This window comes from Rhincodon typus, chromosome 29 (assembly GCF_021869965.1).
Source record: "Rhincodon typus isolate 14 chromosome 29, sRhiTyp1.1, whole genome shotgun sequence".
Lineage (NCBI taxonomy): Eukaryota > Metazoa > Chordata > Chondrichthyes > Orectolobiformes > Rhincodontidae > Rhincodon > Rhincodon typus.
The window spans coordinates 31,996,280-32,023,884 of record NC_063360.1 but is presented as its reverse complement, the minus strand read 5'-3'; the positions used below and the strand labels follow the sequence as shown (position 1 = coordinate 32,023,884).

The 27,605-nt window shown below is 44.2% G+C and overlaps 1 protein-coding gene across 1 annotated transcript in view; it reads right to left on the bottom strand.

Moving 5' to 3' along the window:
* Nucleotides 1-6,768: 6,768 nt before the first annotated feature.
* rgmd (RGM domain family, member D) overlaps nt 6,769-27,605 on the bottom strand; it is a 57,120-nt gene continuing 36,283 nt past the window's right edge. Inside the window, exon 3 of the mRNA XM_048614050.1 lies at nt 6,769-7,680. Coding sequence (XP_048470007.1) covers nt 7,021-7,680 — 660 coding nt within the window. The 3' untranslated portion in view covers nt 6,769-7,020. The remainder of the gene's footprint in view (nt 7,681-27,605) is intronic.

Here is a 27,605-nt window from a genome sequence, read left to right as displayed (position 1 = left end):
GCCTCAGCACCCACGCCTAGCGTCGAACATCAAGAAAAGCCTCAGGGCAAGGTTCTTTGCTGAGGGCTGTGGGAATGTGTTGCCAAGGCAAGGAACAGATTTGCACCAGTGTTCATTTTTTCACTCAGCAAAGTGACAGGCACGTTAAAACCAGATACTGTTTTTAAATCAAAATAGGTGATTGTCCACTTCTAACCAGTGACACTTGGCAGATCTGAATTGTCAGAGGTGTCGCGAGGCTACACACTTTGATAGCCTGTCATAATAACCAGACTTCAAGATGATTGTTCGAGAGGGATTATCAGGACAAGGTTACAAGGGTGATTCTGAAACAGTTATCAGGCTGCCTGTTGACAGAGCTATCAATCCTAATGCTCTGCAGAGGGACTTCTACGTGGCAATTTCTGACAACCGTTCCTTCTTTTTAATTTCTCGCCTTCCCAACAGATGGTACAGAGCAATTTGCTTTATTTATTCACTTGCCTTTTAGTTTAAATGCCGCCTCCCACCCCCAGCCTCCCCAGGTCAAATGAATAGTATTTGGACCCTTTCGTAAATCAAGACAGTTCACGGTCTACTGAAAAGCTGGAGAAAATTCTTGGGGAGATGTGCTGCCCATTGCCTTACCTTTCCTCCTTCAAACCTTAGACTCAGCTGTTGGAGTGTACATTGAAGCATGAGGAGCCTGGTGAACCTCATCAGAGATAGTAAGAACTGCCCATACTGGAGTCAGAGATAACACAGTGTGGAGCTGTAAGAACACAGCGGGCCAGGCAGCATCAGAGGAGCAGGAAAGTTGACGTTTTGGGTTGGGACCCTTCTCTATTTATTTCTGAGCTCCCTTCCCGCTCCCCCATTTCTGAACAAGGATCCCGACCCGAAACGTCAACTTTCTTGCTCCTCTGGTACTGCCTGGCCCGCTGTGTTCCTCCAGCTCCACACTGTGTTATCTTGTGAACGTTATGTTTGCCCTCAGCACATAGGCACCTCTGCCAAGGTAGTAGTGGTGTAGTGGGAATGACACTGGACTAGCAAATCCTGAGTAGAAACCTAAAGAACTGTGGATGCTGTAAATCAGAAACATGAAATTGCTGGAAAAGGTCAGCAGGTCTGGCAGTATCTGGGGAGAGAAATCAGAGGTGACGTTTCGAGTCACGTGACCCTTCCTCAAGAACCAGGACAATTAGGGAAGGAGCAATAGATGCTGGCCCAGCCAGAGATGACTGTATTCCATGAATGATTATGAAGGAAATTACCATTCATTCTTTGTTTCTGTGCCCCCTTGGAGGGTACTAAGTGCCAATCACAAGCTCAATCCCCCTTTTTTGAGGGACATTAATGAACCAGTTGAGATTTTACATCAACTCTTCATTGATCATTTAGGAATAAAAGAATTAAGAGCAGGAGTGGACAAAGTGGCCCATTGAAACCAGTTCACCAATCAATGCAATCAGCTGATCTTTTACTTCGGCTCCACTTCTCTCGATTCAAACCCATTAAAAAAACAGTAAACTGATCATCATCACTTTGCTATTATTTCCCATATCAATCCTTTCAGAGATGTTATTAGACATCTCTGAAGCAGGAGGGACTTAAACCCATGCCCCTTGGCTCAGAGACAGAGACACTACTATTGCACTATAGCAGCGTCCCCCCCCCATCTTCATGTTGCTGCTTTTGGGTTTAAATTTGCTGCAAGCTTCCTACATTACAGTGATGACTATACGCTAAAGAAACACTTAGTTCAAACAATACTAGCTGGATGAGGGTAAGGATTAAGCATAGAGGTAAGGGTGGGGGTGGCTGTTGGAGGGGTCTGGTGATTCACAATCACCTATAACTTACAATTTATCTTGTTGAATCACAAAACTATGATCACTCATGGTCCAGCACGAACACATGAACACATAAACACATCCTGAAGTCTTCCACAAGCTGTCCTGCAAATACGAGACCAAGGGTGCACCTTGAGCAATATGGTGGCTCAGTGGTTAGCACTGCTGCCTCACAGCACCGATTCCACTGTTAGGTACTATCTGCGTGGAGTTTGGACATTCTCCCCTGCGGGGTACTCCAGTTTCCTCCCACAATCCAAAGATGTGCAGGCTAGGTGGTTTGGCTGTGCTAAATTGCCCTGCAGTGTGAGCAGGATGTGTAGGTTAGGTGGATTAGCCATGGGAAATGTAGGGTTACAGGGATAGGGTAGAGGAGTGGGTCTGGGTGGGATATTCTTCAGAAGGTCGGTGTGGATGATGAGCTGAATGGCCTGCTCCCACACTGATTAAGGAACATGGCAGTATAAAATACGGCACAACCTTTAAAATATGAGACTGAAAGGGTAGCTCTGAGGAAGCGTTCTTATCAAACGTGAAAGGTTAACTCTCTTTTCTCTCTTCACACAGATTTTACCAGACCTGCTGAGCTTCTCTAGCATTTTCTGTGTTTCTTATGCAATTAATAGTTTCTACTTTAATATGTGTTAAAACAAAATTGTGCTTCTAAATGAAATATACTCAAAGTGATAAATATCTGTTAAAGTTCCCATACACAAAAAGGAGAACTGGGATAATCAGAGACAACAAGGTGCAGGGCTGGATGAACACAGCAGGCCAAGCAGCATCATAGGAGCAGAGAGGCTGACGTTTCGGGCCTAGACCCTTCATCAGAAAAGGGGGAGGGGAAGGGGGTTTTGAAATAAATAGGGAGAGAGTGGGAGGCGGATAGAAGAGGGATAGAGGAGAGGATAGGTGGAGAGGAAACAAACAGGTCGAAGAGGCGGGGATGGGGCCAGGAAAGGTGAGTGTAGGTAGGGAGTTAGGAAGGGGATAGGTCAGTCCAGGGAGGACGGACAGGTGAAGGGGGCGGGATGAGGTTGGTCGGTAGGAGATGGAGGTGCGGCTTGGGGTGGGAGGAGGGGATAGGTGGGAGGAAGAACAGGTTAGGGAGGCAGGGACGAGTTGGACTGGTTTTGGGATGCGGTGGGGGGAGGGGAGATTTTGAAACTTGTGAAATCCACATTGATACCATTGGGCTGCAGGGTTCCCAAGTGGAATATGAGTTGCTGTTCCTGCAACCTTCGGGTGGCATCGTTGTGGCACTGCAGGAGGCCCAGGATGGACATGTCGTCTGAGGAATGGGAGGGGGAGTTGAAATGGTTCGCGACTGGGAGGTGCAGTTGTTTGTTGCGAACCGAGCGTAAGTGTTCTGCAAAGCGGTCCCCGAGTCTCCGCTTGGTTTCCCCGATGTAGAGGAAGCCACACCGGGTACAGCGGATGCAGTATACCACATTGGCAGATGTGCAGGTGAACATCTGCTTGATGTGGAAAGTCTTCTTGGGGCCTGGGATGGGGGTGAGGGAGGAGGTATGGGGGCAGGTGTAGCACTTCCTGCGGTTGCAGGGAAAAGTGCCGGGTGTGGTGGAGCTGGAGGGGAGTGTGGAGCGGACAAGGGAGTCACGGAGAGAGTGGTCCCTCCGGAAAGCAGATAAGGGTGGGGAGGGAAAGATGTCTTTGGTGGTGGGGTCGGATTGCAGATGGCGGAAGTGTCGGAGGATGATGCGTTGGATCCGGAGGTTGGTGGGGTGGTACGTACCACTGGGATAATCAATGGCCTTTTCCCATTCCCGCTCTGGTTGTTTCCTCCAGGTCAGATCCTACACTGCAGTACTAGCAGTTGTCTGCAGGTGGTGGCACTGAGCAGTTACTGCTGGTGGCTCACTGGCACCACCTGCAGAGAAGTGGAGGTACAGCAGTTATTTGGAAATGGGAATCAACTAATGAAGAAAATGAACTAATCATTTGTTTCCCTGTCATTAGTTGGCCATAAGAGAGTACAGCTTGGGACATCTTCTTGAGCCATAGTGAAGGGACTTTTTGACTGCCATTAAACAGGTAGGGAGCTCCACGATTAGCCTAATGACAGTGAATAACACTAGCTGTTTAGCATAAAACTCCGGATGGTGTGTAGCTTAGGAGCTTAAAAGGGAGGCATTCTCACGGCCCTGTCCTGCTAGGGGTTAGAGGTCACAAGTTCCGGACATACTGGGGGTGGGGGGGGGAATGCCATCGTGGTTGGCCCAGTAGTAAGCACTGCTGCCTCAAAGCGCCAGGGACCCAGGTTCAATGCCTGCCTTGGGCAACTGTTTGGAGTTTGCACATTCTCCCAGTGTCTGTGTGGATTTCCTCTGGGTGCTCCAATTTCCTCTCACAGTCTGAAGATGTGCAGGTTAGGTGGATTAGGCATGGGAAATGCAGGGTCTGGCTGGGATGCTCTTCAAAGGGTCAGTGCAGACTCAATGGACTGAATGGCCTGCTTCCACACTGTATGGATTCAATGAGTTTTTGCAGTGCATCATATAGATTGCACAGAAACGTGTACAGGAATGAGCTTCACTGTCTTCGGGCCAGCTTTACTTTATCTTATCTGGAATAATCTGTGAAGACATGGCCCCATACATTGGTTACCAGAGAGGAGAGGGCATCCCCCACGTTAACTCTCCCCAAAAGTACTTCATCTTGGCCCATACTCACTGCTTCCTTCAGGGATAGTAAGAACTGCAGATGCTGGAGTCAGAGTCAATAGAGTGTGGAGCTGGAGGAACACAGCAGGTCAGGCAGCATCAGAGGAACAGGAGAGTCGATGTTTCGGGCCTGGACCCTTCGTCAGGACTGCTGGGGGTGGGCACACTGTATTGTCACGGCTTCCTTATAGGCTTGTGCAATCATTTCAAGTACTCTGACAGAAGGGGCAGCAAAGTGGAGTTGGGATCAGCTATATTCCGATTGAATAGGCAGTCAGGCCTAGGGGGCAGCAGCCTACTCAGGGGTCTTATTGAATTCCTTTTCGAAAGTCATAATTGAACCCATGTCCATTACACTCCGTGCATTCCAGATCCCAACCATTCACTGCGCTAAGAAGCTTCCCCGCATGTTGTTGTTCTGGCAGTGACCTTAAATTGGCGTCCTCTAACTTCTGGTCCTCTGTAAGCGAGAGGTTTCTCTCTGTTATAGACCCTTATAATATCAAGTACCTCTATCACATCTCTCACCTTTCTCTTGTTGTAGTCAACCCATGAACAGCTTCTCCTCATAACTGAAGTGCAACAAAATATTTCACTGGGTTAACCACCTGAGATCTTTCAAAAGTGGTTGAGGCCATATGCCATGAGGAGCAGAAGCAGGCTATTCAGCCCATTTAGTCTGCTCTACCATTCAACGAAATTATGGCCAGTGTGGCAATTCTCAAATTGATTCTCCAAAAACTTTTCCCCATAACCTCAACAAGTAGAGAGAGCAATTAATAAAGCATACACTATTCCAGGCTTCATTAATGGGGAACAGAGTACAACAGCAGGGAGGTGATGGTGGACTTAAAGGTATTAGATTGCTGCTTAAACACCAAATTCCTGGGCACCACATGTTAGGCAGAATGTGAACGCACCGGGGAGAGCAGACAGAGAGAGAGAAAGAAAGAAAGAGAGATAGAGAGAGCAGACAGAGAGAGGGAGTGCACAGAAGAGGTTTACAAGGATCAGTGTGGGGATGATAAATTTCATTTAGTGACATAGACTGGAGAAATTGGAGCGGTTTTCCCTCAGAGACGAGATCTGATAGAAGTTTTCAAACTCATGAGAGGTCCGGACAGAGTGACTAGGAAGAAACAGATCCCACTCAAACAGATCAAGAAATAGAGGGCACAATTTTAAAAAGTGTTGGCAAAATAAACAAATACAGGGTGAGTTGGGGCAGAAGAAAAGTTGAGTGTGGCTTGGGTCCAAAATGCACAGCCTGGAAGTTTGGCAGAGGCTCTTTCAAATGAGACATTCAAGAGGGCATAAGTAAAAACAACAAACAGGTGACTTGCACCAAGTTAAAGTGCTCAGAGCCAGGAGTATTTACAGTGGCCCAAATAGCTTCCTTTTACACCATAACAATGCTGTGATGTCTCAAAATAGTTACGAGTTCACTGCACGGGTTCCTGTGAGCTCAGTGTATATACACACCCAAACAGAGGGAGTACTACAAAGGTTGACCTGCTGATTCCTGGTGGGCTTGTGCTACAAGGACAGATTGACGAGACCACGGCTATATTCTCTCCAGGTTTGACGAACGAGGGGTAATATCATTCAGACATCCAAAACTCGACTGGGAGCTTGTTTCCTTGGTTTTGGGTGCTGGTGGCTCGAACAGTCTGAGAAATAAGGGGAAAGCCCTTTTCAGATTAAATTTAGGAGGAATTTCTTCACTCAGTGGGTGCTGAACCTTTGGAATACTCAACCCCAGAGGGCAGTGGGGTCCAGACAACATACTCTAGACAGATTCCTAGATATTGAAGGCAACAGAAGACTTGGGAAAATGGGCCACAGATAGCTCCTCCCACTCTCCGTTCAAACAAGAACTGCAGGTTACTTCGCATCCACTTGCAAGGGATGACGTGACCTCAGCCGAGTGTCTCCACTGAGAGAGAGCGCCTCTGACACCACAGCATACCCTAAAACTCCGAGAGTGTGGGTCTAGGTTGTTGCACTCCAAGTACTAAAGTGAGACTTGAACCTTTTGACCGACGGAGACAAGGGTACAGTCCATCAGCTGCAGAGGATGCGGAGTCGGGTGACGGTAATTCTTAAGAGGCCTCTGGCTGGAAATATTTAAATGTTGGGAAGAGGGAGAAAATGGGGGGAAAAGGAGCGATGGGGAAGGTTGGGATATCTTCCAACAGCAAACCCAAAAACACCGCCAACCACACAAATTCAGTACAGGACAGTCCTTGTAAGTCTTTAACAGAATTTTTTTTTTTTAATAGGCAAAGATTAGATGCCCATCTGATCTCATTCCCGAAGAAAAAGGATTTTTAAAACCATGAGTATGCAAAAAAATCTCTAGTTACTAACAAAGGTTCTCAACATACAATTCACACAATACAACTATATGTACAGGCACTTTACACATCATCATTTTCACATATGTACACTTCAATATATTATTATATAGACAATTTGCAATCTGAGGGTATACACATTCACTACATGAGGGTTGTTGCTAAGACGAGACATGCCAGGTAAATGAGGGCTGTCTGGTGACAGGGTGGAGCTCCATTCCTGCCCTCCTCAGTCCTGGGGGAGCTGTGCAATTTGAGAACATTGAGGTGCAGTGCTTTCAGGTCCTCCAAGGCTCCGTGGGCGGCCATGGAGAATGCCGGATCCCCCGTTGTCAGGAGGTCGAAGACGCAGGACTGGAAGTACACGTCCTCCACCTGGAGGATCTCCCGGCACTTGGCCGTGGCGCTTTCCACTGTGTACACCTGCTGGGGGTGCTGCAGCTTGGCACTGGACGGGCTCCTGGATAGTGTGTGCTCCTTGATAAGCTCGTTGCGGGGGCAGCCGTGCAGGCAGAGCTGCAGGCACACGCTCTCGTCCGCATAATTCAAAGTCTCCTCGGGGACCCTGATGGCAAAGGTCAGGTAGTCTCCCACCTGGCGCACAATGATGGTGGTGCCAATGTAATGGGCTTGGATTTCGACCTGGGCAGTGCCTGCTTTACCAAGTATTCTCAGGCTGTTCTCGCCTTCCTTCTCGCTGCCACCTGTTGTGCCGTCCACAAATGCTGATGGAAGGTCATTCGTGGTTGCTTGATAAACCTTCTGCTCTGTGCAGCCCTGGAAGCTCTTGAATATGATTGTAATCTGCGAAAACCAAAAAAAAACACACACACAAGGGTCAGGATTAATAAAAGGCATCGCAAAATTTCTGAAGTATCTCACAAAACATTTCCACAGTCCCACGCACATTAGAGGGGCTAGCAAAGGCCCAAACAAAAAGGGTGAATGCCTCCTGCTGTGCTGTGTCATTCCATGTTAAAGGTGGCGTGACTGGACAAAATGAATGCAGAGCCAAAGGGCTGAGGTGACAAGCAGAAATCTGGTCAATGTCATCCAGGGAGTGCCGAGTTCTCGGACATAGAAAACTGTCGAGTCCACAGAATTGAACGTTTGAGGAGTTAGATATAGTTCCTGGAGCTCAAGGAGGCAAAGGGTACGGAATGAAAGCAGGAACAGGGTACTGAGTTGGATGATCAGCTATGATTGAATATTCGATCCTGAGGGGCAGAGCAGGCTTGAATGGCCCATTCCTGTTCCCATTTTCTATGTTCTCCTAAGTTTTGAGCAGTGAGAACAAATCTGAGAGAATGAGGCTGCCATTTACGGAGATGAAGAGATTGATGTAACAAGGCCCACACAGTTTGTATCCAGCAACATCTCCCACTGATGGCTGGGTCGGTCTGGTTTCAGATCAGAGAACAGATATCAGCCTCAGAAATTCAGGAGTGTATGAAACCATTTAGCAACTCTCAACATTTAAAAGAGGATTGAAGAGACATGCTATAATCTGAAAAAAACCCAATCCTCCTGGGGCACCCTAATTACTGATGGCCAGATGTTCATTTGAATAAAGGCTCCCCTTTCTTTACATGTATAAAAAAAGCTAACATTTGTTAAAGACGAATTTGTGAAGAGTTTTTTCTAACCATTATTTGTCACTATTTCAAAACCTCTTACTATTTTTAAAAAGAAAATCATATTGAAATGCAGTGGATAATAGTCCTTGAAGTCTGTGAAGGCTTTATCCTAAAGGATTCAGTCACACCTGAACATCAAACAAAGGCGAGATAAGCAAGCTTTGTTTTAACCGGCACCTTGTAGAAGTTCCCTCTTGATAAACTGGCAAAACAACCAATACCGCGTTTACTGTATTATCGCAATCTCTGCCGGAGGGTGCAAGTGAGAAGGCGCACTGCCAGTAAGTTCTATTTAAGGTGAAGTTTCATAATTACTTTTTTTTTGGAAGTGATTTGTGCTGTAATTAAAGTATAACAGTGATTTGTATACCCCCTGCATTAGGTTTCTATTACTTAGTGTGTGCTTTTACATTACTTATATGGACCTCTTGGGTCAACCACAATATTTCATCAACTGGTACACTCCTGGTTCCATAGGTGCCGGTAATAAAAAGTTTGATTTCGTTTTCTTGAAGGTTCTGGTTTTTTTTTTATGGTTTGGAGAAAGCCGCGAACTGGTCTTTAGATTGAACAGACAGGAGTAACTGGATAAGCTAAAATTTGTCAACTCCCGAGATCAACCGTGGATTAAATGACTTCCACGATGTTAGAACATACTGGCACTCAAAGTTGTTTTGATGCAACCCTACAGCAATTAAATAGATGCATTAAATATATTGTTTAATTACAGAGTGACAGCAGCTGGCAAAACAAATCTTTATTTAAAAACTGCTCACTGCAACAAGTGTTCTAGGCACTCCAAACTCCCATTTCAAAGACCATTTCTCTGACGTATCGACTTCATCGACATGTACCTGGGGCCTTGGGCACCACAAGTAATTCTGATTAATATTGCACAAGAAACTTACAAGAACAGATTATGCAAAAATGCATAGAATCGACAGGGCAGAACAGGCCATTCAGTGCAGGTGTTAATTCTAAAACAAAAATTATTGGTTGGAAGTTTGTTACTGTCAAGGCCAGCATTTGCTACCCGTCACCGAGTTGCCTTGGTCAGCCATTTCAAAAGGGTGTTAAAAGTCACCCACATCCTCATGTTTATGCTCCATATTATTCACTTCCATTGCAATTAGCACATCCCTCCATATCTTTCACTCTTGTTTAGCCAACTTCCCTTAAATGCATCATTGCCTATTTATCTCAACTATACTGTTAGCAAGCTCCGCATTCTCGCCACCCTGAGGAAGGAATTTCTCCTGAATTCCTCGTTGAATTTACCTGAATCTTGGATGTAACCCCCAGATCTTCCTTCCATCCATTCGTAGGTGAGGTGAGAGGAATTAAAGACTGTCTTGCCTAAACCTCTTTACTCTGACCAAAACTGAATGCCAGGTAGGAAGGAAAGGAACAGGGACGCGAGGAGATGTTTTTCGGTTTTGATTGGGTGGTTCAATCTCAGGGTTTTATGAATGGCAACCACTAACATACAGTACAGGAGGAGAAAACCAAGGCATTTCATTGATAGAGAAGCCCCATTGCTTTAGTGTCAAGGCAGTACTATAGAATCAGACTGGATTCAAATACACATTTCCAATAATTTGCAGTGGCTGATGATCTTTGACTGCTTTGGATTTGGACAATGAAGTACTCAGACTAACTTCTTTTGTCAAACACCAGAATAATTTTTTTTTAAAAAACTCATTGTCAGCATCAATAAAGTATTTAAATCACAACGGATGCACGAACGGGTGTGTGTTCGGAGCTCATGCTGTCAGGGTGAGCCCACCAGTGTCAAAGCTTCTTTTTCTAAAAAAAAGTGGTCACCTTGGCTAATGTCTCACTTCTCATCGGTTGGGTGCCAAGGATTAGTGCAACACTGACTTATGATTAATAATCTCAAAGATTCTCACAAACTAGTGTGTTCTGGCTCTTCCAGGGATTGAGTGGTGCAGTGGTAGTGACCTTATCTCTGAGCCAGGAGGCCTCTGTTGAAGTTCCCCCTGCTCCAGAGGTGTGGCATAACATCTCCTTGAACAGTGATTAGAAAATATCTATTTCACATGACATTTGGACCAATTAAGCTCCCAAATTAACGCTTGCATTTATATAGCTCCTTTCACACCACAAGGTCATCCCATTGTACTTTAGAGGCAGTGCCTTTCCTGTCGCAACATGGGGAATTCCCATAGTTTCCCAAACTATGGGAAAATCACTTGCTTTAATGATAAGCTTCAGCCAAAGTTCACAGAAAAAAAATTCAAAAGGGCAGGGGTTGTAAGTGTCATTTTCTTATATGGCCATTGAAGAGACAGGACTTTGGGTTAAAATCTCAGATGAACGATGGCATCTCTCAACAAGTGGGTTGCATAGCAGTTCAGTTGTTAGCACGGCTGCCTCACAGCACCAGGACCCAGTTTGATTCCACCCTCGGACAACTGTCTGGGTGCAGTTTGCACGTTCTCCCTGTCCTCTTCGTGCTCCAGTTTCCTCCCACAGTGCAAAGATGTACAGGTCAGGTGGATTGGCCATTGTTAAATTGCTCATAGTGTCCAGGGATGTGCGGATTAGATGGATTAACCATGGGATATGCAGGGTGGGAGTGGATCTGGGTGGGATGCTCTTCAGAAGCTCAGTGTGGACCCCATGGGCCAAATGGCCTGCTTCCACACTGTAGGGATTCTACGATCAACAGTACAGCACTGGGACTGTTATCCTAGGATTACATGCTCCAGTGTCAAGAGTGTGATTTGAATCCACAACTTTGCACCTCATCAGGTGGGAATGTTACCAACTGGGCTGCAGTTGATATACAAGTTGACGTGGGCTAGTTATTGGGCGTTTCTAAAAAAAAACAAACATGTTGCTGATGGTTTAAAGCTTACACATCAGGATTAAAGGAAGAATGCCAATCACAATTTATACCAGAGGGGGAAATGACCGGTTGAGGTGATGCCATGGAGAAGCAATAGGGAATATCAGACTCCCCAGAATCCCACATAATTTAAAAAATGTGCAAGGCTTGAACATGTTCCTCTTGTTTGCAGAGAGAGCGGGTATGGACGCTGCTCTAGCAAACTAAATGTGCCACACCATGAGCTGGACCAAATATATTGACTCTGTTGTTACTGCAGTTAATAACACACTTAGGTCTGTTCAGCTATCCAATTATGGAATCAAATCTAACCATATTCATTTGGTTTTGGATTTTGCAGTTTATACTCTTATTGTGAGCAACCCTACCCAGCATCTCAACGACACTTGTTTATCCCAATGAGTTTAGGGTGAAAAGCTTTGGCAATACTTCTCACTTCTCAACAACCCTCCATTTATGTCCTTGAATCTATTTAAGTGTAATGTTTTGTCTTTAGGGTTACCATCTCTACCAGCCTTTTAAGCAGCAACTTGCAGAGACCTACAACCCTCTGGTGAAAATTTATTTGTTCAAGTCCAGTCTAAACTTCCTGCTCCTTACTTTAAAACTGTGCCCATGGCTACTGACCCCTTACACATCCTGTCTATGCCCCTTAGAACGTCATACATCCCATCTTTGGAGTACAGGAACAAGGATGTTTTTACTGCAATTATACAGGGCATTGGCGAGACCACACCTGGAATATTGTGAGCAGGTTTGGTCTCCTTATTTTGTGCTGCAGAAGGAGTGCAGCAAAAGTTTACCAAATTAATTCCTGGGATCGCTGGACTGATGAATGAGGATTGAGTCAGTTAGGATTGTATTCACTGGAGTTTAGAAGAACAAGGTGAAATCTATGAAATTCCGAAAGGACTAGGCAGGTTCGATGCAGGAAGGATTTGCTTGATGGTGGATGAGTCACAGGTAAGGATCAGGGGAAAACCTTTTAGGACTGAAACAAGAAGAATTTCTTCACCCAGAGAGTGGTGAGCCTGTGGAACTCACTATCACAGAAATCAGTCGAGGCTAAGCTATTGTACTTTCATGGAGGTACATATAGCTCGTGGCTAAAGGGATCAAGGGATATGGGGGTAGGGTGGGATTAGGGTATTGAGCTTGAAAATCAGCTGTGATCATACTGCGGCAGACCAGGGTCAAGGGGGTCAAATTGCCTACTTACACTCCTATTTTCTATATTTCAATCAAATCCATCCCTCCCTGCGGCCTTCTCTGCTCTAAAAGGAAGCGAACTGCAGTCTATCTAGTTTCTCTTCATAAGTGAATCACTCCAGCCCAGGCAACATCCAAAACAAATAGGAAGTGGAGTAGGTCATTTGGCCCTTCGAGCCTGCTCTGCTGTTCAATACGATACGAATGGCAAACCCAACATTCCTCATATCCACTGCATTTTCTCTGTGACCCTTCATTGCCCTATGGATCAAGAAACCCCCTCAGCCTTAAATATACACAAGAACTCTGCGGCAATGAGTTCCAAGGATACTCCCCCTCTGGGGAAATTTCTCATCTCAGTCTTAAATCAGCATCCCTTTATGCTGAGACTATGCTCTCTGGTCCTCGACCTTCTCTCATAAGGAGAAACATCCTACCAGCATTTATCCCTTTAAGAATCCTGTGTATCAATGAGATCACCTCTTATTCTTCTAAACTTTGGTGAGTAGAGACCCATCCCGTTTAGCCTTTTCTCATAAGACAATCCCTCCATGCCAGGGACCATCCTAGCAAACCTTCTCTGACCCGCCTCCAATGAAATGATATCCTTCCTTAAAAAAGGAGACCAAAACTTCAGTAACTCTAGATGTGGTCTCAGTGGCACATCCTGGTGAATCTCCTCTGCACCTTCTGTACAGCAATCACATCCATCTTTCTGGAAAGGACATGTGCGAACCAGATTAGATTGTTGTTACAATAATGTCACCATTACAGGGACTAGTTCAGTATTCTAGATTTTATTGATGGAACTTAAATTCCACAAGCTGTTAATACGAATCGATGTCCCAAAAAGGCACCATATAAATAGACTCATAGCATCAGATGTACGGCACGGAAACAGACCCTTTGGTCCAACAGGTCAATGCCAACAAAATATCCCAAATAAATCCTGTCCCATTTGCCAGCCTTTGACCCATATCCCTCTAAATCCTTCCTACTTACATACTCACTCAGATGCCTTTTAAATGTTGAGATTATACCAGCCTCCACCACTTCCTCTGGCAGTTCATTCCACACACGCACCACCCCGTGTGAAAATGTTGCCCCTTAGCTCCCTTTTAAATCTTTCCCCTCTCACCTTAAACCTATGCCCTCTAGTTTTGGACTCCCCCACCCCATGGAAAAGACCTTGTCTATTGACCCTATTCACGCACCTCATGACTTTACATAGCTCTATAAGGTCACCCCTCAGCCTCAGACACTCCACGGAAAATAGTCCCAGCCTATTCAGCCTCTCCCTATAGCTCAAACCCTCCAAACCTGGCAATATCCTTGTAATCTTCCATATCTTCCTTTCTAATATCAGATAGGTGGGTTGAACTCTGGTAATAAGCAGAACTAAACAGGCAATGTCCGGCCTTAAAGCAAACCAACACAGTTCAACAATACTCCAGACCAGCAAGAGGTCCTACAACTAAGCCTCGAGTGTTTGAGTTTGGAGGAAGTGTTGGAGGAAGGGGACAACCGAGATGGTCAATTCCTTCTGTGTTTCAAACAAGGAACTGGCTTGATTGTGAAGCCATTTGCAATCAGATTTCCACCACCTGGTAAGGGAGACAGATGCCTCGGTGGAACCTGTAGGATGGTCATATTTCTCAGGGTAAAGGGGAATTATTGGGAGGAGGTAGGTGTTGGGGGACCAGTGGCAGACTGACTGACGTCTACAAGGACCCACCTTGGAACAGTAACTGCGTTCACGCACGGACACATTTTTCCACAGGTAACATTTTAAATTCTGTGAAAAGCTCCAGTGTAACTCTCCAACGCACTGCCTGTTGATACTGGAGCTCAGCCCAACTATCTAACATGGGCAACTGTACCAGGTTGGAAATTCGGGGGGGTGGTGGGGAAAGAGACTGTAGCACTTCAAAAACCTTCCTGCAAAATCCTAAGATTATAACCATTGCAGCGTCTAACACATCATTTGAGACACACAGGCACATGCCAAGAGAGGGAGTCAGTCTACATTGCTAGCAATAGCAGCCTGTATGATCCAAACACAGAGTCCCTATGAAATCAAACCACTTTCCTACTAAATTCCAAGAAACAGAATTCCCAATCCAGCACAGCCTGCCTGGCATTGATGGTTGTTGGCACAGGGTCTACTCAATCTCTCAGAACCATGTGTGAGGGGGTCAAAGACCATTTCCACACCCCCACCCCGAACATCAGAGGGGATGGGGTAGCTGGTGTTGTTGGCGAAGGCTTCCTAACCAAATGGGTCTGGGGATATGCCCAGGGATAAGCTGCAACACAGCCCAGTAGGTGGCACTGTGTCCTGCCATGCTGAGAATAAACAATGTACCACAGGGGGCACAATGACATCTCCTTTACTTTGCAGCCCTAGACCGGGGTTGGGGTATGCACAGTAGCATTTCAAAAACCTTCCTGCAAAATCCTAACATTTATGACCATTCCAGTGGGGATGTGAGTTCAAATCCCACCATGGCTGATCACAATCCGAAAACAATAAAAATCTGGAGTTTAAACAAAAGCTGGCCTAATGGTGCTTATGTAACCATTGTTGATTATTGTAAGTCACCAGAATCACTGATGTCCTTCAGGGAGGGAAATCGGCCATCTCTACCTGGTCCGACCTACATGCAACTCCAGACCCACGCCAACTGAGGGAAGATGGTTGACAGTCCCTTAGGATCATTAACCAGGATCCTACTCCACCTCACACTGCACCTCAAGTTTCTGAAGAGTGTCATCACCCTATCCTCACGTCCAGCAGGACATTATACGTGTTGTCCCTGTACCACGCACCAGTACCCATAGCTTTCTGCTGTTCACACGAACCAGCCTCCCATTAGCATCCAGACCATCAGAATGCTACTCCTCTTTGATCAGCTGTACTTCAAAAATTATGTACTCACACTTCTGGTCAAACAAAATATTGTGCAGGAATGTTAAAACAGCCTCAACCTACCATGTCATGAATAGAGCACTGAAGGCCTGACTTGCACATTGTGTCAACTTTACAAATTGAGACAAACTCAAGTAATAAGAGAATAAGGAAGAACCTGTCAATATTCAAGTTCAGAAGAGATGAAGGGAAATGGAATCAGGGAGGGAAAGTAGACAAAGCACAAAATCAGAAAATGGGAGTAGGCCATTCAGCCCTTCAAGCCTGGTCCACTATTCAGTATGATCATAGCTGATCATCCAACTCTGGTCCCACTTTCTCCCCATACCCTTTGATCTCTTTAGCCGTGAGAACTAACTCCTTGAGAACATTCAATGTTCTGGCCTCAACCATTTTGTGGTAGAAGATTCCACAGGCTCTACTTTGGGTGAAGAAATTTCTCCTTTTCAGTCCTAAATGGCCTACCTTGCATCCTTAAACTGTGACCCCCTGGTTCTGGACTCCCCCATGATCTGGAACATTTTTCTTGCATCAACCAATCTTGAACATCATTTGGACTCCAGTTAGACTGGATGAATGGCCTTTTTAACAACATTGCAGCTTTAAACATTGTTTTATGCTTTAATTACCCTCATGTGCTTTACAGGGAGCTGTGTTTGCTGCTAAAGTAACTGCAGGGGGTGGGCTACACACCCGACACGTGTAACCAGAAACTTTGGGATGGTAAAGTGAAGAACCCAACTGCTCACTCTGATAAACTGCATCACTAAAAGACACTGAAACAAGTCCACTCAAACACTCTTTTAAAGAGACATGGATCATTTTGTGCAATTGCAACATTCAAGTACAAACAGATTCATCATGCAACACATTATCAGCTCTCCAAACACCACTCTTTAATTAAATATTAAAGAAGTGCAATTTATATCAATTCAATAATGCAAATGGGACTTGCTGGCAGTTTGTGTTACAACTCAATAAAAACTGAAAGAACTGCAGATGCTATAAGTCAGGAACAAGTTGCTGGAAAAGCTCAGCAGGTCTGGCAACATCCATGAAGAGAAAAATCAGTAAGTGTTTCAGGTCCGGTGACCCTTCCTCAGAACGCAGAACAGTTGAAGAAAGGTCACCAGACCTGGAACGTTAACTCCGATTTTATTCATTCACAGATGCTGCCAGACCTGCTGAGTTTTTCCAGTTATTTCTATTTTTGTTGCGTTACAACTCATCAGCTTAACAAAAAATGTATCTCAGATTTAACATTAACTGATCGAGCATCAACTGACGTCCGTGGGAGGGAATTACAAACATCTACCATCCTGTGTGTGTAGAAGCATCTCTCCTGAACAGTCTGGCCCTAATTTTTAGACTATGCTCCCTAAGAGCATCATGGTGGCTCACAGCACCAGGGACCTGTGTTCAATTCCACCCTCAAGTGACTGCGTGGAGTTTGCACATTCTCCCTGCATGTGCGTGGGCTTCCTTCAGCTTCCTCCTACAGTGCAAAGCTGTGCAGGTTAAGTAGATTGGCCATGCTAAACTGCCTTGTAGTAACCAGGGAAATGCAGGCCAGGTGGACTAGCCAGGGAAAATACAGGGTTAGAGGGATTTGGGGATGGCCCTCAGAGGGTCAGTATGGACCTGATGGGCTGAATGGCCCGCTTCCATACTGTAGGCGTTCTACGACTGCAGTTCAATTTCCAACCAGCAGAAATAGTTACTCTGGTGAGAGAGCTGGTGAAGACAAGTGGCACCAACAATGGGTGTGGTGTGGCCACACAATGATACTGTCAGCAATATGCACTTCCTGCTCCAGTGCCCTTGCAGGAAGCTGTTACAGGGCTGTTCAACATTCTGCAAGTGGACATTCCCAATGACTTCACCACCTTCCACAAGCACTTGGAAAATTCTTCCGTCATAGCTTATAGGACACAATACTGGCATACACTAGTTTCTCTTTGTGATTCACAATGTTAACTTCTTTGAAAAGGAGGGTTCATTTTGGATTTGGTGTTTTAAAAAAAAAATGCATAAAGCAAATGAGACTTCAATTGCTTGTAAATCAACGTCATGGACCAATTCTCTAACATTTTGCAACTTGGCCAGTCTTCTTCTGTTGAGACTAGATGATGTGCTGCAATATTCAACCAGAGAAGCTAATACAGAGGAGTCTAACTTCACTCTTAACTACAGCATCAGAAATATTTACCTCTTCTGTGGTCTCTCACTTCATGAAACCCAGCTCACATCCAGCTATAAATTTAAAAACAAACATAACTAGCTACCATCAGTTCTGAAAAGGGTCACTCAACCCAAAACGTTAACTGATTTTTCTCCACAGATGCTGCCAGACTTGCCAAACTTTAAGTAATTTCTGTGATTGCAGATGCTGTAAATCAGAAACAGTTTTCTCAGTTTTTATAAATTTAAAAATTTTGTACTTGCGTTATACAGTTTGACTGTTGCACAGGGTCACAGATACTAAACATGATAGGAACTGGACCATTAAACATTAATTCAAAGTTGCTTTTATTTAAAAAAGCAGCCAAGAAATCGGATGAAGGGTCTAGGCCCGAAACGTCAGCCTTCCTGCTGCTTGGCCTGCTGTGTTCGTCCAGCTCTACACCTTGTTATCCAAGAATTTGCTTACTTCTCAACTCAAACTCTCATGAAATACAAACATTTTTCCTTTTACAAATTTTCACTTTGCAGTGTTAAATAAGTTGCTTAATTCAAACAACAGGAATGAAATGCAGTGAGCTATACTGCCTATTGAAAACATGGTCAGCAATTGCATCCTTTAAAGAAAGCACAGATATTTGATATGAAGGAACAAGACTAAAAAAGCAACATACACGCACAGAAAATATATTTCTAAAAACACACTTGAAAAGGTCCATTAAGAAGCAGAAACATCTGTGTTCAAGCACAGCCTGGAAAGGACTGAACAGTACAGGGAGTTTGAATGGGGTGCCATGTTGCTTCTGGGACCCTAGACATGAATACAGCTTGGGCTGACTGCCTTGAAACAGAGATTGGTTCTTAGTGGAATGAGTGTGGGACCAATTCCCAGAGGATTAGAATCCACAGCACAAAACTGCTTATTCACCACTAATTGGAAGCTCGTTTGTGTTACCAATTTAGTACTGCAGGGTCCCTCATCCCAATGGAAAGAAAGAAAATTGGCAAATATCCAGTTTCTGGCTTGACATAGCCGTAAAAAAAATGCTGCTTCTGTTCACGTACCATGTGAAAAGAGAAAGGTTTCAACAGCATGTAGAAATTCCATCTCTCTCTCTCTCTCATTAGGGAAACCAGAGATTATGGACTGCCTTTGGTAACTTCAGACCTTAGTCCCGACCCCCATTTTGGTTTTGATTCCACACCCTTTGTTGACTGGCTCTTTTTGCTTACCTGCTCCCCAATGTTCCTACTTCTCACCTTTTCTGAAAGCAAATGCTCATTTGTTTTTTATATCAATTTGAAAGCCCTATTGTATCCTTAAACCTCAGTTCATTGTCTGGCAGTAATCATTTGCATCGTCTAAATCTCCTGCTTCAGTGCCCACTTATTTGCATACTGCCTTTGTTAAAAGGGATTCTGTTAATTCTGCAATTGTCTTGGATAAATTAATTATGCAGTTCAAAAAACACACAATACTATCTGCAGCATTTGTGCTAAAGTTGTTGACTGAACTTTCTTCTGGATTCAAGCATGCATCTTTCTATTGTGGAATTACTGTGTTTAATCGAGAGATAAGTCATCTGTGAATAGTTGTAAGAAGTCAATAACCTGAAACGTCAGCCTTCCTGCTCCTCTGATGCTGCTTGGCCTGCTATGTTCATCCAACTCTACACCTTGTTATCTAATAAAATCATGAAAACAGTTTTCCAAAAAGCCCATTGAGGAAAAGTGATAGGTTTTACTAGATTCTGTGAATATAAGGCTATAGGCCACACTACTTTCAAACTTTTTAAAAAGTACAATAGCTACATTAAAAATATGCCCAATGTACTTAAATAGTTAAAGAAAAAAAACAGTCCAGACTATTGAACTGCAAAACCTGCTCACAAGGAGGCCCGCAACTGTTGGAATGCTGGGGTCCATGAGTTAAAAGACCCAAGGGCCAACTCCTACACTTCCCCCTCAGCTGTTCAGTGGCATTGTCCTAATGCTGCCAACAATTTATTGTAATCTAATGTGGGAAAGAAAAGTGTCAGCAATGGTAGCATGCTCCCTTCTGCCTCAGAATTTCAAAAGTTCAAGGCCTACTCCAGTCAGGCACTGAGGGAGAGCTGAACTTTCAGATGTGCCATCTTCATTGAATCCCTACAGTATGGGAATAGACTATTCGGCCCATTGAGTCCACACCGACACCCTGAAGAGCATCCAACCCAGACTCACCCTCCTACCCTATCCCTGTAACCCTAATTCAGCTAGGCTGCACATCCCTGGACACTGCGCAGTTTTAGCACAGCTAATCCACCTAACCTGCCCATCTTTGGGCTGTCAGAGGAAACCGGAGCACCTGGAGGAAACCCACACAGACATAGGGAGAATGCGCAAACTCCCCACACAGTCATCCGAGGCTGGAATCAAACCCAAGTCCCTGGTGCAGTTAGGCAGCAGTGCTAACCACTGGGCCACCCCAAGCTTCTGAATGAGATACTAAGGAAGTCCGATTTCAGTGGATGGAAAATATTCCATGGCACTCTCGGAAAAGAAGGGAAGCTTTCCTCAGGTGTCCTGGAAGATACAGATCTTTAGCTCATTGCCGTCTGGGGGAGTTTGCTGTTTGCAATTTGGCTGTCACATGGTCCTATTGGATGATACTGACTATATTGCAATAAGGCACTTCATGGGGCAAAAACACTGGTTCTTCCTGAGCACATGCAAGGCTTAATACAAATGCAGATCTATAAAAGGGATTTCTCCCTTTTGTCCCAGCTGTTGTCTAACCATGATCCATATATTTAAGCCTAGCAACCCCACATCTTGGATAATATTGCAAGTGGAAATGCCAAGGAACAGTCTGCAATGTGATGCCATCTGAAAGAACCAATGAAACTAGAAAGAGCTGATAGTCAAATATTTTCAGGGAGCTACTGACTTGTGAAAGCTTGGCTCGTTGGCACTACACGTCGGGAGTTAGTGCCATTCCCGCAAGGCCTGCTTTTAGAAAGGTGGCCAACTGCTTCTGTCATTTCATACTTGCTTCTCCTTGTGTTGGTCAGCAGTAATCAGGAAAAGAGGCCTCTTCCCAGATAACCTCAGATCTCAAGCAAAAAATATCTGACCTCTGTTGCCAATGAACCCCTTTCTACCGCAAGGTCTCAGGAGCAATTTCAGCAAAAAAAAACCATGTGCCATCTTGAAGCTCCAAGATGCACCTTCCATTTCTCAGAGGCTGCGAAGGCTGGTAGTCACAGATGGGGAAATGTCAGGCCACAGAGAGATGTGAAAAATTGATTGGTCTAACAACAACCAAATAATCCGGGTAGTCACTGATTCAAAGAAAGATCACTGAGCAAAATACTGAAGCTGCTGGAAGTTGGAAATGGAAGAAAGCACTGGAGCGCACTCAGTTGGCACAGAATCCGGGTTCATGTGGGTCAACAGTGCTCAAGACAGGAGCTGCTCACCGTCAATGCTGGCTGTTATCCAGTAATGTCTGCTTTTGCAGCTCATAGGTGAGCCTAAGCAAGGGTTCTCGTGATGCAGCATTAGTGTCCCAACCTCTGAGCCAGGAGACCCAGGTTCAAAGTCCACCTACTCCAGAGATGTGCGATAACATCTCTGAACAGGTAGGATTAGAAAACATCCACAAATATCATCTTCTTTAATATGTTTGTTTACTTTTAAAAGGTTTGTATGACCATTTGGTTGTATCTTTGATACATTGCCTCAATAAGGGCTGTCTAAGAGTAAAAAATATCTAAATATAACAGGAAATGTTTGGAGGGATATGGGCCAGGAGCAGGCAGGTGGGACTAGTTTAGTTTGGGATTATGTTTGGCATGGACTGGTTGGATCGAAGGGTCTGTTTCTGTGCTGTGTGACAAAGACTATGAGCTCATCTCTGTCCAAATAATCTTTTGCCTCATTTATTTCCATTAAACTTTCACCAACTACATCAAGCAATGGTTTGCTTGTAAAATGTGATCTTACTTTTGCCACTCCACAGCAGCCCAGTCCAAACCCAAATCAGGGGGTGGTAAGCCTTGAAATCTAGCCCTGTTCCTGATTCAGCTCTCTGGTTACCAGGGCAGCAATTGTCCTTTCTCAAGCCTCATATCCAAGTGTTCAGCTATTGCTGACCAAAATTCATCTGGCACCAGCCCAGTAGTACTACCACACCCACTGCCTGGAATCAGCTCTCAGTCCCCCAAAGTCCATGCTATTTAGTAAAGCCACACTCCACCACAATACATGTAAACTATGTTACGTACACCCATCACACTCTGTCAGAACCTGGATATCTTTGGTTTGGTTTCCGTGTGCACTTGGCCAAGAACAGACAGGAACAATCACAATCAGACTTGTCCTACAATTAACGTCAGTGGCAAGTTGCAATTGGAGTTAATTGACAACACTAGATATTTAGCTCTAGCGCATTCCTTGAAAACACTGCCGTGACTACTATTCTCAAAAAAAAAACGACTCTTTACCCATGTATTCTCCAATCTAATTCTCTCCAGAGTCCTGAACATCTCCCAAAGTCAGTTTCCTCCAACTCCGCAACATCCAACTGACCCAGACCCAAATTCATCCAGCTTCCTGCCCCCATCACTGGTAGCTCTATCTTCATGCAACTAGGTTCCAACACCGGGATAGTTTCCTCAAGTCATGCTGCTGACCTCAAAAATAATTCATCTTAGAACCTCCAGCAGGGCTCTTGTGGCACGGTGGTATTGTACCTTACTCGGAGCCAGGAGGCCCAGGTTAAAGCCTCATGGGTCCAGAGGTGTGTAGTAATATCTCTGAACAGGACAATTAGAAACTCTCAAACCTGGCTCCAACAAAACTTTAGGGCCACATGTTAGACTTCTTTGGTACTTCATCTAATCGTACTCCTGTTACGCTCTACAGGATATCATTAAAAAGGCACTATATAAATGCAAGATATACACATGGCTGATGCAATGCCCCTCTACAGAATCTCAGAGTCAATTGCACCATAACTCTTCCATACCTCTCCTGTTACGTAAACTCTCCCATAGAAATTTTGATCTCTTGTTGGATTCACTCTTGCTGCCTCAACATCAGTGATCCTCAACTGCGCAGAACCTATGTTCTGGAATTTCCACCCAAAACTGCCGTTACCCCAAATGCAAACATTCCTTCCAAGGGCTATCTCACTTTGCTTAGCAAACTGTCTCCTTGAAATTTCCCCTTTAGTTTCTGATGTCCTTCTGCAGCAGTGTGCCAGTTTGGTCCAAAATGGGAGCACTCCTGCCTCAGAACCAAAAGGTTTTGGGCTCAGACCCCCACTTAAATTATATGTATTATCTGATAATTAAAGGGAAGGTTACTTTGCTTATTAAATTGGCCTCGAGCACTGAAATTTCCTCTTGACACCACTTCACCTCTGTTCTCCTTTAAGATGTCCTTAAAACCCACCTCTTCGACCAAGCTTTTGATCACTTGTCCTAAGATCTTTTCTCTTTGGCTTCATATCAACTTTACTCCGATTACGGTCCAGCAAAGCACCCGAGGACATTTTACTAAGATTAAAGCTCTAAGTAGATGTTGTTGAACAAACCCGAGTGTATAATTAACATCACAGCCTTTTGAGGAAAAGGTTGAAAAATCCAAAAGGAACTGACCATCTTCCACAGCGAACAGGAAATATTCCTAATCACTGCCGGACAAACAGCAGGAGATATCATCCAGTATCCCGGCCAAAATTCCTCCTTCAACTAACATCATAATCCAACTAACCAGCTCCAATTAAATGTGAAACACATATAGAAAGCTGGAATCGAAAATAGTGACCCAAATTGATTCAGGGGTTTGAAACATTCTGGGAGAATGACAAATTGCTATACATGCAAATGTTTAATTTCTGCAATTCAAGTGATTAAATTTTGAAATGTTAAATAAATTATACAAAAAAGTGTTATTATAAGTATGGGAATGGAGGACTAAGTAGTCACTGAAGTTGACTAACAAATCCTTCAGCACTCAAATAAGATTGCGTGAACAGAACAGTCAGAACAACAGAATGATGGTGTATAACATTTCAGAGACATACACACAACATCGATCTGGTTAAGACCAACTATACTATTCTGCCAACTATTGCTATTTTATGACATTAATAGAATGATAACATTATTCAGCACAATCACAGTATTCGTCACTAAAACAAGATCAAGCAACTTGGGTAGAGTGCAGGAGTGACACAAGGTCACACTTACTGTTCTTTGGCCCATTAAAACCGAAGTCTGGTTAATAACTGAGCAATGAGAAGCCATTTAATTGAATTGCAAATCACGTTTACAAATTATTTCTGTAAACAAAAAGACTGTCAATTCATGGAAAAGAATTCCACTGCCAAAAGTTTAGGAATAACTAGGATCAATGGTAAAATTAACCTTTTTCAGTGATTTCTGCCCACTTGACCTAGCTCATGGGGAATAATATTCAGGAAAATTTAGATTTAACATTTCTGCAACTTTTGAATGGGTTTTGGAGGGGAAGAAGATGCTTAAGAGAGGATATGGTTTTTAATTAAGGCTCATCCTAACCAACTCGCTAACCCAATCACTATCCGACATGGGATCCCCTTCTCAAACTGACAGAATCCTCACAGTGTGGAAGCAGGCCATTCAGCCCATCAAGTCCACACCAACCCTCCAAAGAGCATTGCACCCAGACCCATCCTCCTACCCTACCCCTGTTACAGGATGCAGAGCCGGGCAAAGTGGCAGATGGAATTCAACCCAGAAAAGTGTGAAGTGATTCATTTTGGAAGGTCGAATTTGAATACAGAATACATGGTTAATGGCAGGATTCTTGGCAGTGTGGAGGAACAGAGGGATCTTGGGGTCCATAGATCCCTCAAAGTTGCTAGCCAAGTTGATAGGGTTGTTAAAAAGGCATATGGTTTGTTGGCTTTCATTGGCACGGGGATTAAGTTTAAGAGCCGTGAGGTTATGCTGCAGCTCTATAAAACCCTGGTCAGACCACACTTGGAATATCGTGTTCAATTCTGGTTGCCTCATTATAGGAAGGATGTGGAAGCTTTGAAGAGGGTGTAGAGGAGATTTACCACGATTCTGCCTGGACTGGAGGGCAGGTCTTGAGGAAAGGTTGAGGGAGCAAGGGCTTTTCTTATTGGAAGAAAGAAGGATGAGAGGTGACTTGATAGAGGTGTACAAGATGATGAAAGGCATAGATAGAGTGGATAGCCAGAGACTTTTTCCCCACGGTGGAAATGGCTATCACGAGGGGGCATAATTTTAAGGTGATTGGAGGAAGGTATAGGGGAGATGTCAGAGGTAGGTTCTTTACACCGAGTGGTGGGTGTGTGGAATGCGCTGCCGGCAGTGGTAGTGGAGTCAGATACATTAGGGACATTTAAGCGACTCTTGGATAGGCACATGGATGATAGTAATATGAAGGGTATGCAGGGTAGTTTGATCTTAGAGTAGGATAATAGGTTGGCACAATATCATGGGCCAAAGGGCCTGTACTGTTCTATGTTCTATGCAACCCTTCATTTACCATGGTTAACCCACCTAGCCTGCATATCCCTGGACACCGTGGGCAATTTAGTGTGGCCAATCCCTCTAACCTGCATGTCTTTGGACCGTGGGAGGAAATTGGAGCACCCGGAAGAAACCCACGCAGACACGGGGAGAACGTACAAACTCCATACAGAGTTGCCAGAGGGTGGAATTGAACCCGGGTCTACGAGGCAGCAGCGCTAATCACTGAACCACTGCGCTGCCCCAAACATATTTACAAAGGAACTGAAGGACAACAAATATCCCTGTTAACTGTAGCCTGAACGATCCCATTTTGGACCGAATCGATGACAAAGATACCAAGCTAACAGAAACCAAACATATGAACAAGGAACAAGATGGGTAATTCAACCCTTCAAGCCTGCTTTGCCAATGAGATCATGCTCAGATTTTAACCTCAATTTCCAACATTTCTGCGTATACTGATAATCCTTCATCCCCATGATAATCAAGAATCTAACTCTGCTTTAAAATTTTTCAAAGATTCTGCATCCTTAGTCTTTTGAGGAAGGGAATTCCAAACAATTCCAACCCTCAGAAAACTGCACAACTCATTGCAAATGTAATACCATTGAAAAAAAAGTACAATGATGTCAATGAGAATGTAAAATTAGTTGCACTAAGAGGACAAAAACATAAAACCCAGACATAAAACGCTTTGAAGAGCAATACTGCAATCCATCAAATGCCAACCCTAGAATAAAGCACTTGAGTATATCTTTGAACAATGTTTATGAGCAGCACAGAATTAAGATTCCCTTTGTATCTATTTTTACACAATGTTTATGACTAAATTATTGTTCTTATGGGGGGATGCTGGGAGAAGTAGGAGGGAAAATAATATTCAACATTTCCAAATCACAGATAACATCCAATGTTGAAACTACTTCTGGTTTGAGCGTGAAAGGGAAAACAATGTGGATGATACGAGCTTAACTGTATACATCCCACGTTTCCCATGACAGCCAGGGGCAAGTCTCTCCTTGCAATTTAAAATGTGTTACAGGGCATGTACGATAAACCGTGTCTGCACCATTGGAAAACAGCACAGGAACTGCACCTATTTGCTCATTTGAGCAAAACTGCGCTGCGTTTGTCTTTAAAAGCTGTTCCCAACCCCCAATGCAGATTTCCCTTTACTATCAGCCCCAATTAAAATCACAGTGCAAGGTTACAGTTCATTAGCTGTTTTGTCACACTTTTGAATGATAACAGGTGGTGGGGGGAGGGAAGGCAAAAGGAATCAAACTGGCTGCGAACTGTTCAGATACAAAGTGAAAACAAAGTGCTAGAAGTTCCTTACTTTAAAAAGTTTAGGCAAATTTTAAAGATAATTGTTTTAAAAATATTTGCCAAATTAAATTTTGACTAAAATCTTGCAGAACGTATCCTCAGACTATTTTTGAAGATTGGGCTGCACAATGTATTTGAAAACCAATGGGATAAATTTTTCACAACAGAACATATCCAGAATGAAATCAGAGGGAGCTGCCAATTGCGCCCATTCAAAACTAATTACAATTATAGTTGTAAGGAGGTATTCTTTGACAACCTTTGTCTGATACAACAGTAATAATACAGATGGGCTATTGTTTAATCAAGATTATAGCACAGTAAAGAAAGGGCTGGTTAGAAAAATCAACCAACTCCTTCCTCAATCGATTTTTCTTCAGTACAGAATCTAAATAGATATCCCAACCGAGGGAAAGCATAAACAGGAGGCTGTTGGGCCTGGTGTCTGTGTGCCAGCTTTTCCAGAAAAAAAAGTGTTCAGTCAGTGCCACCCCATCCTGCTACATGCACCACCACCACACCACAACACAACCCTACAATTTCCCCCTCCATTTTTCCCAATTTCAATCCAATTCCCTTTTGAACGTCGTATGGATTGATGTTCTACTTTCATGCAAGACACTCACAGATGCTCTCAGCGATGTGACATAAACAAAACATTTCCCACCCACCCATCCCGAGGTCATTCAGGTCAATTATCTGAAACCCTTCGGTTAACAGACCCACTTCAAACCCTGGAGAACGCAGCCTTAATTCATTCTTTTAAGAACAATTGCGAAAAGGGGAAGGGGACAAATTTCTTTTTGGGAGGAAAGGGTTAACAGTGACTGTGAGCATCTCTATTTAGCACGCGAACACACAGTTAACCTGCCAGCGCCTGTGGTACACACACACACACACACACACAGTTAACCTGCCAGCGCCTGTGGTACACACACACACACACACACACAGTTAACCTGCCAGCGCCTGTGGTACACACACACACACACACACACAGTTAACCTGCCAGCGCCTGTGGTACACACACACACACA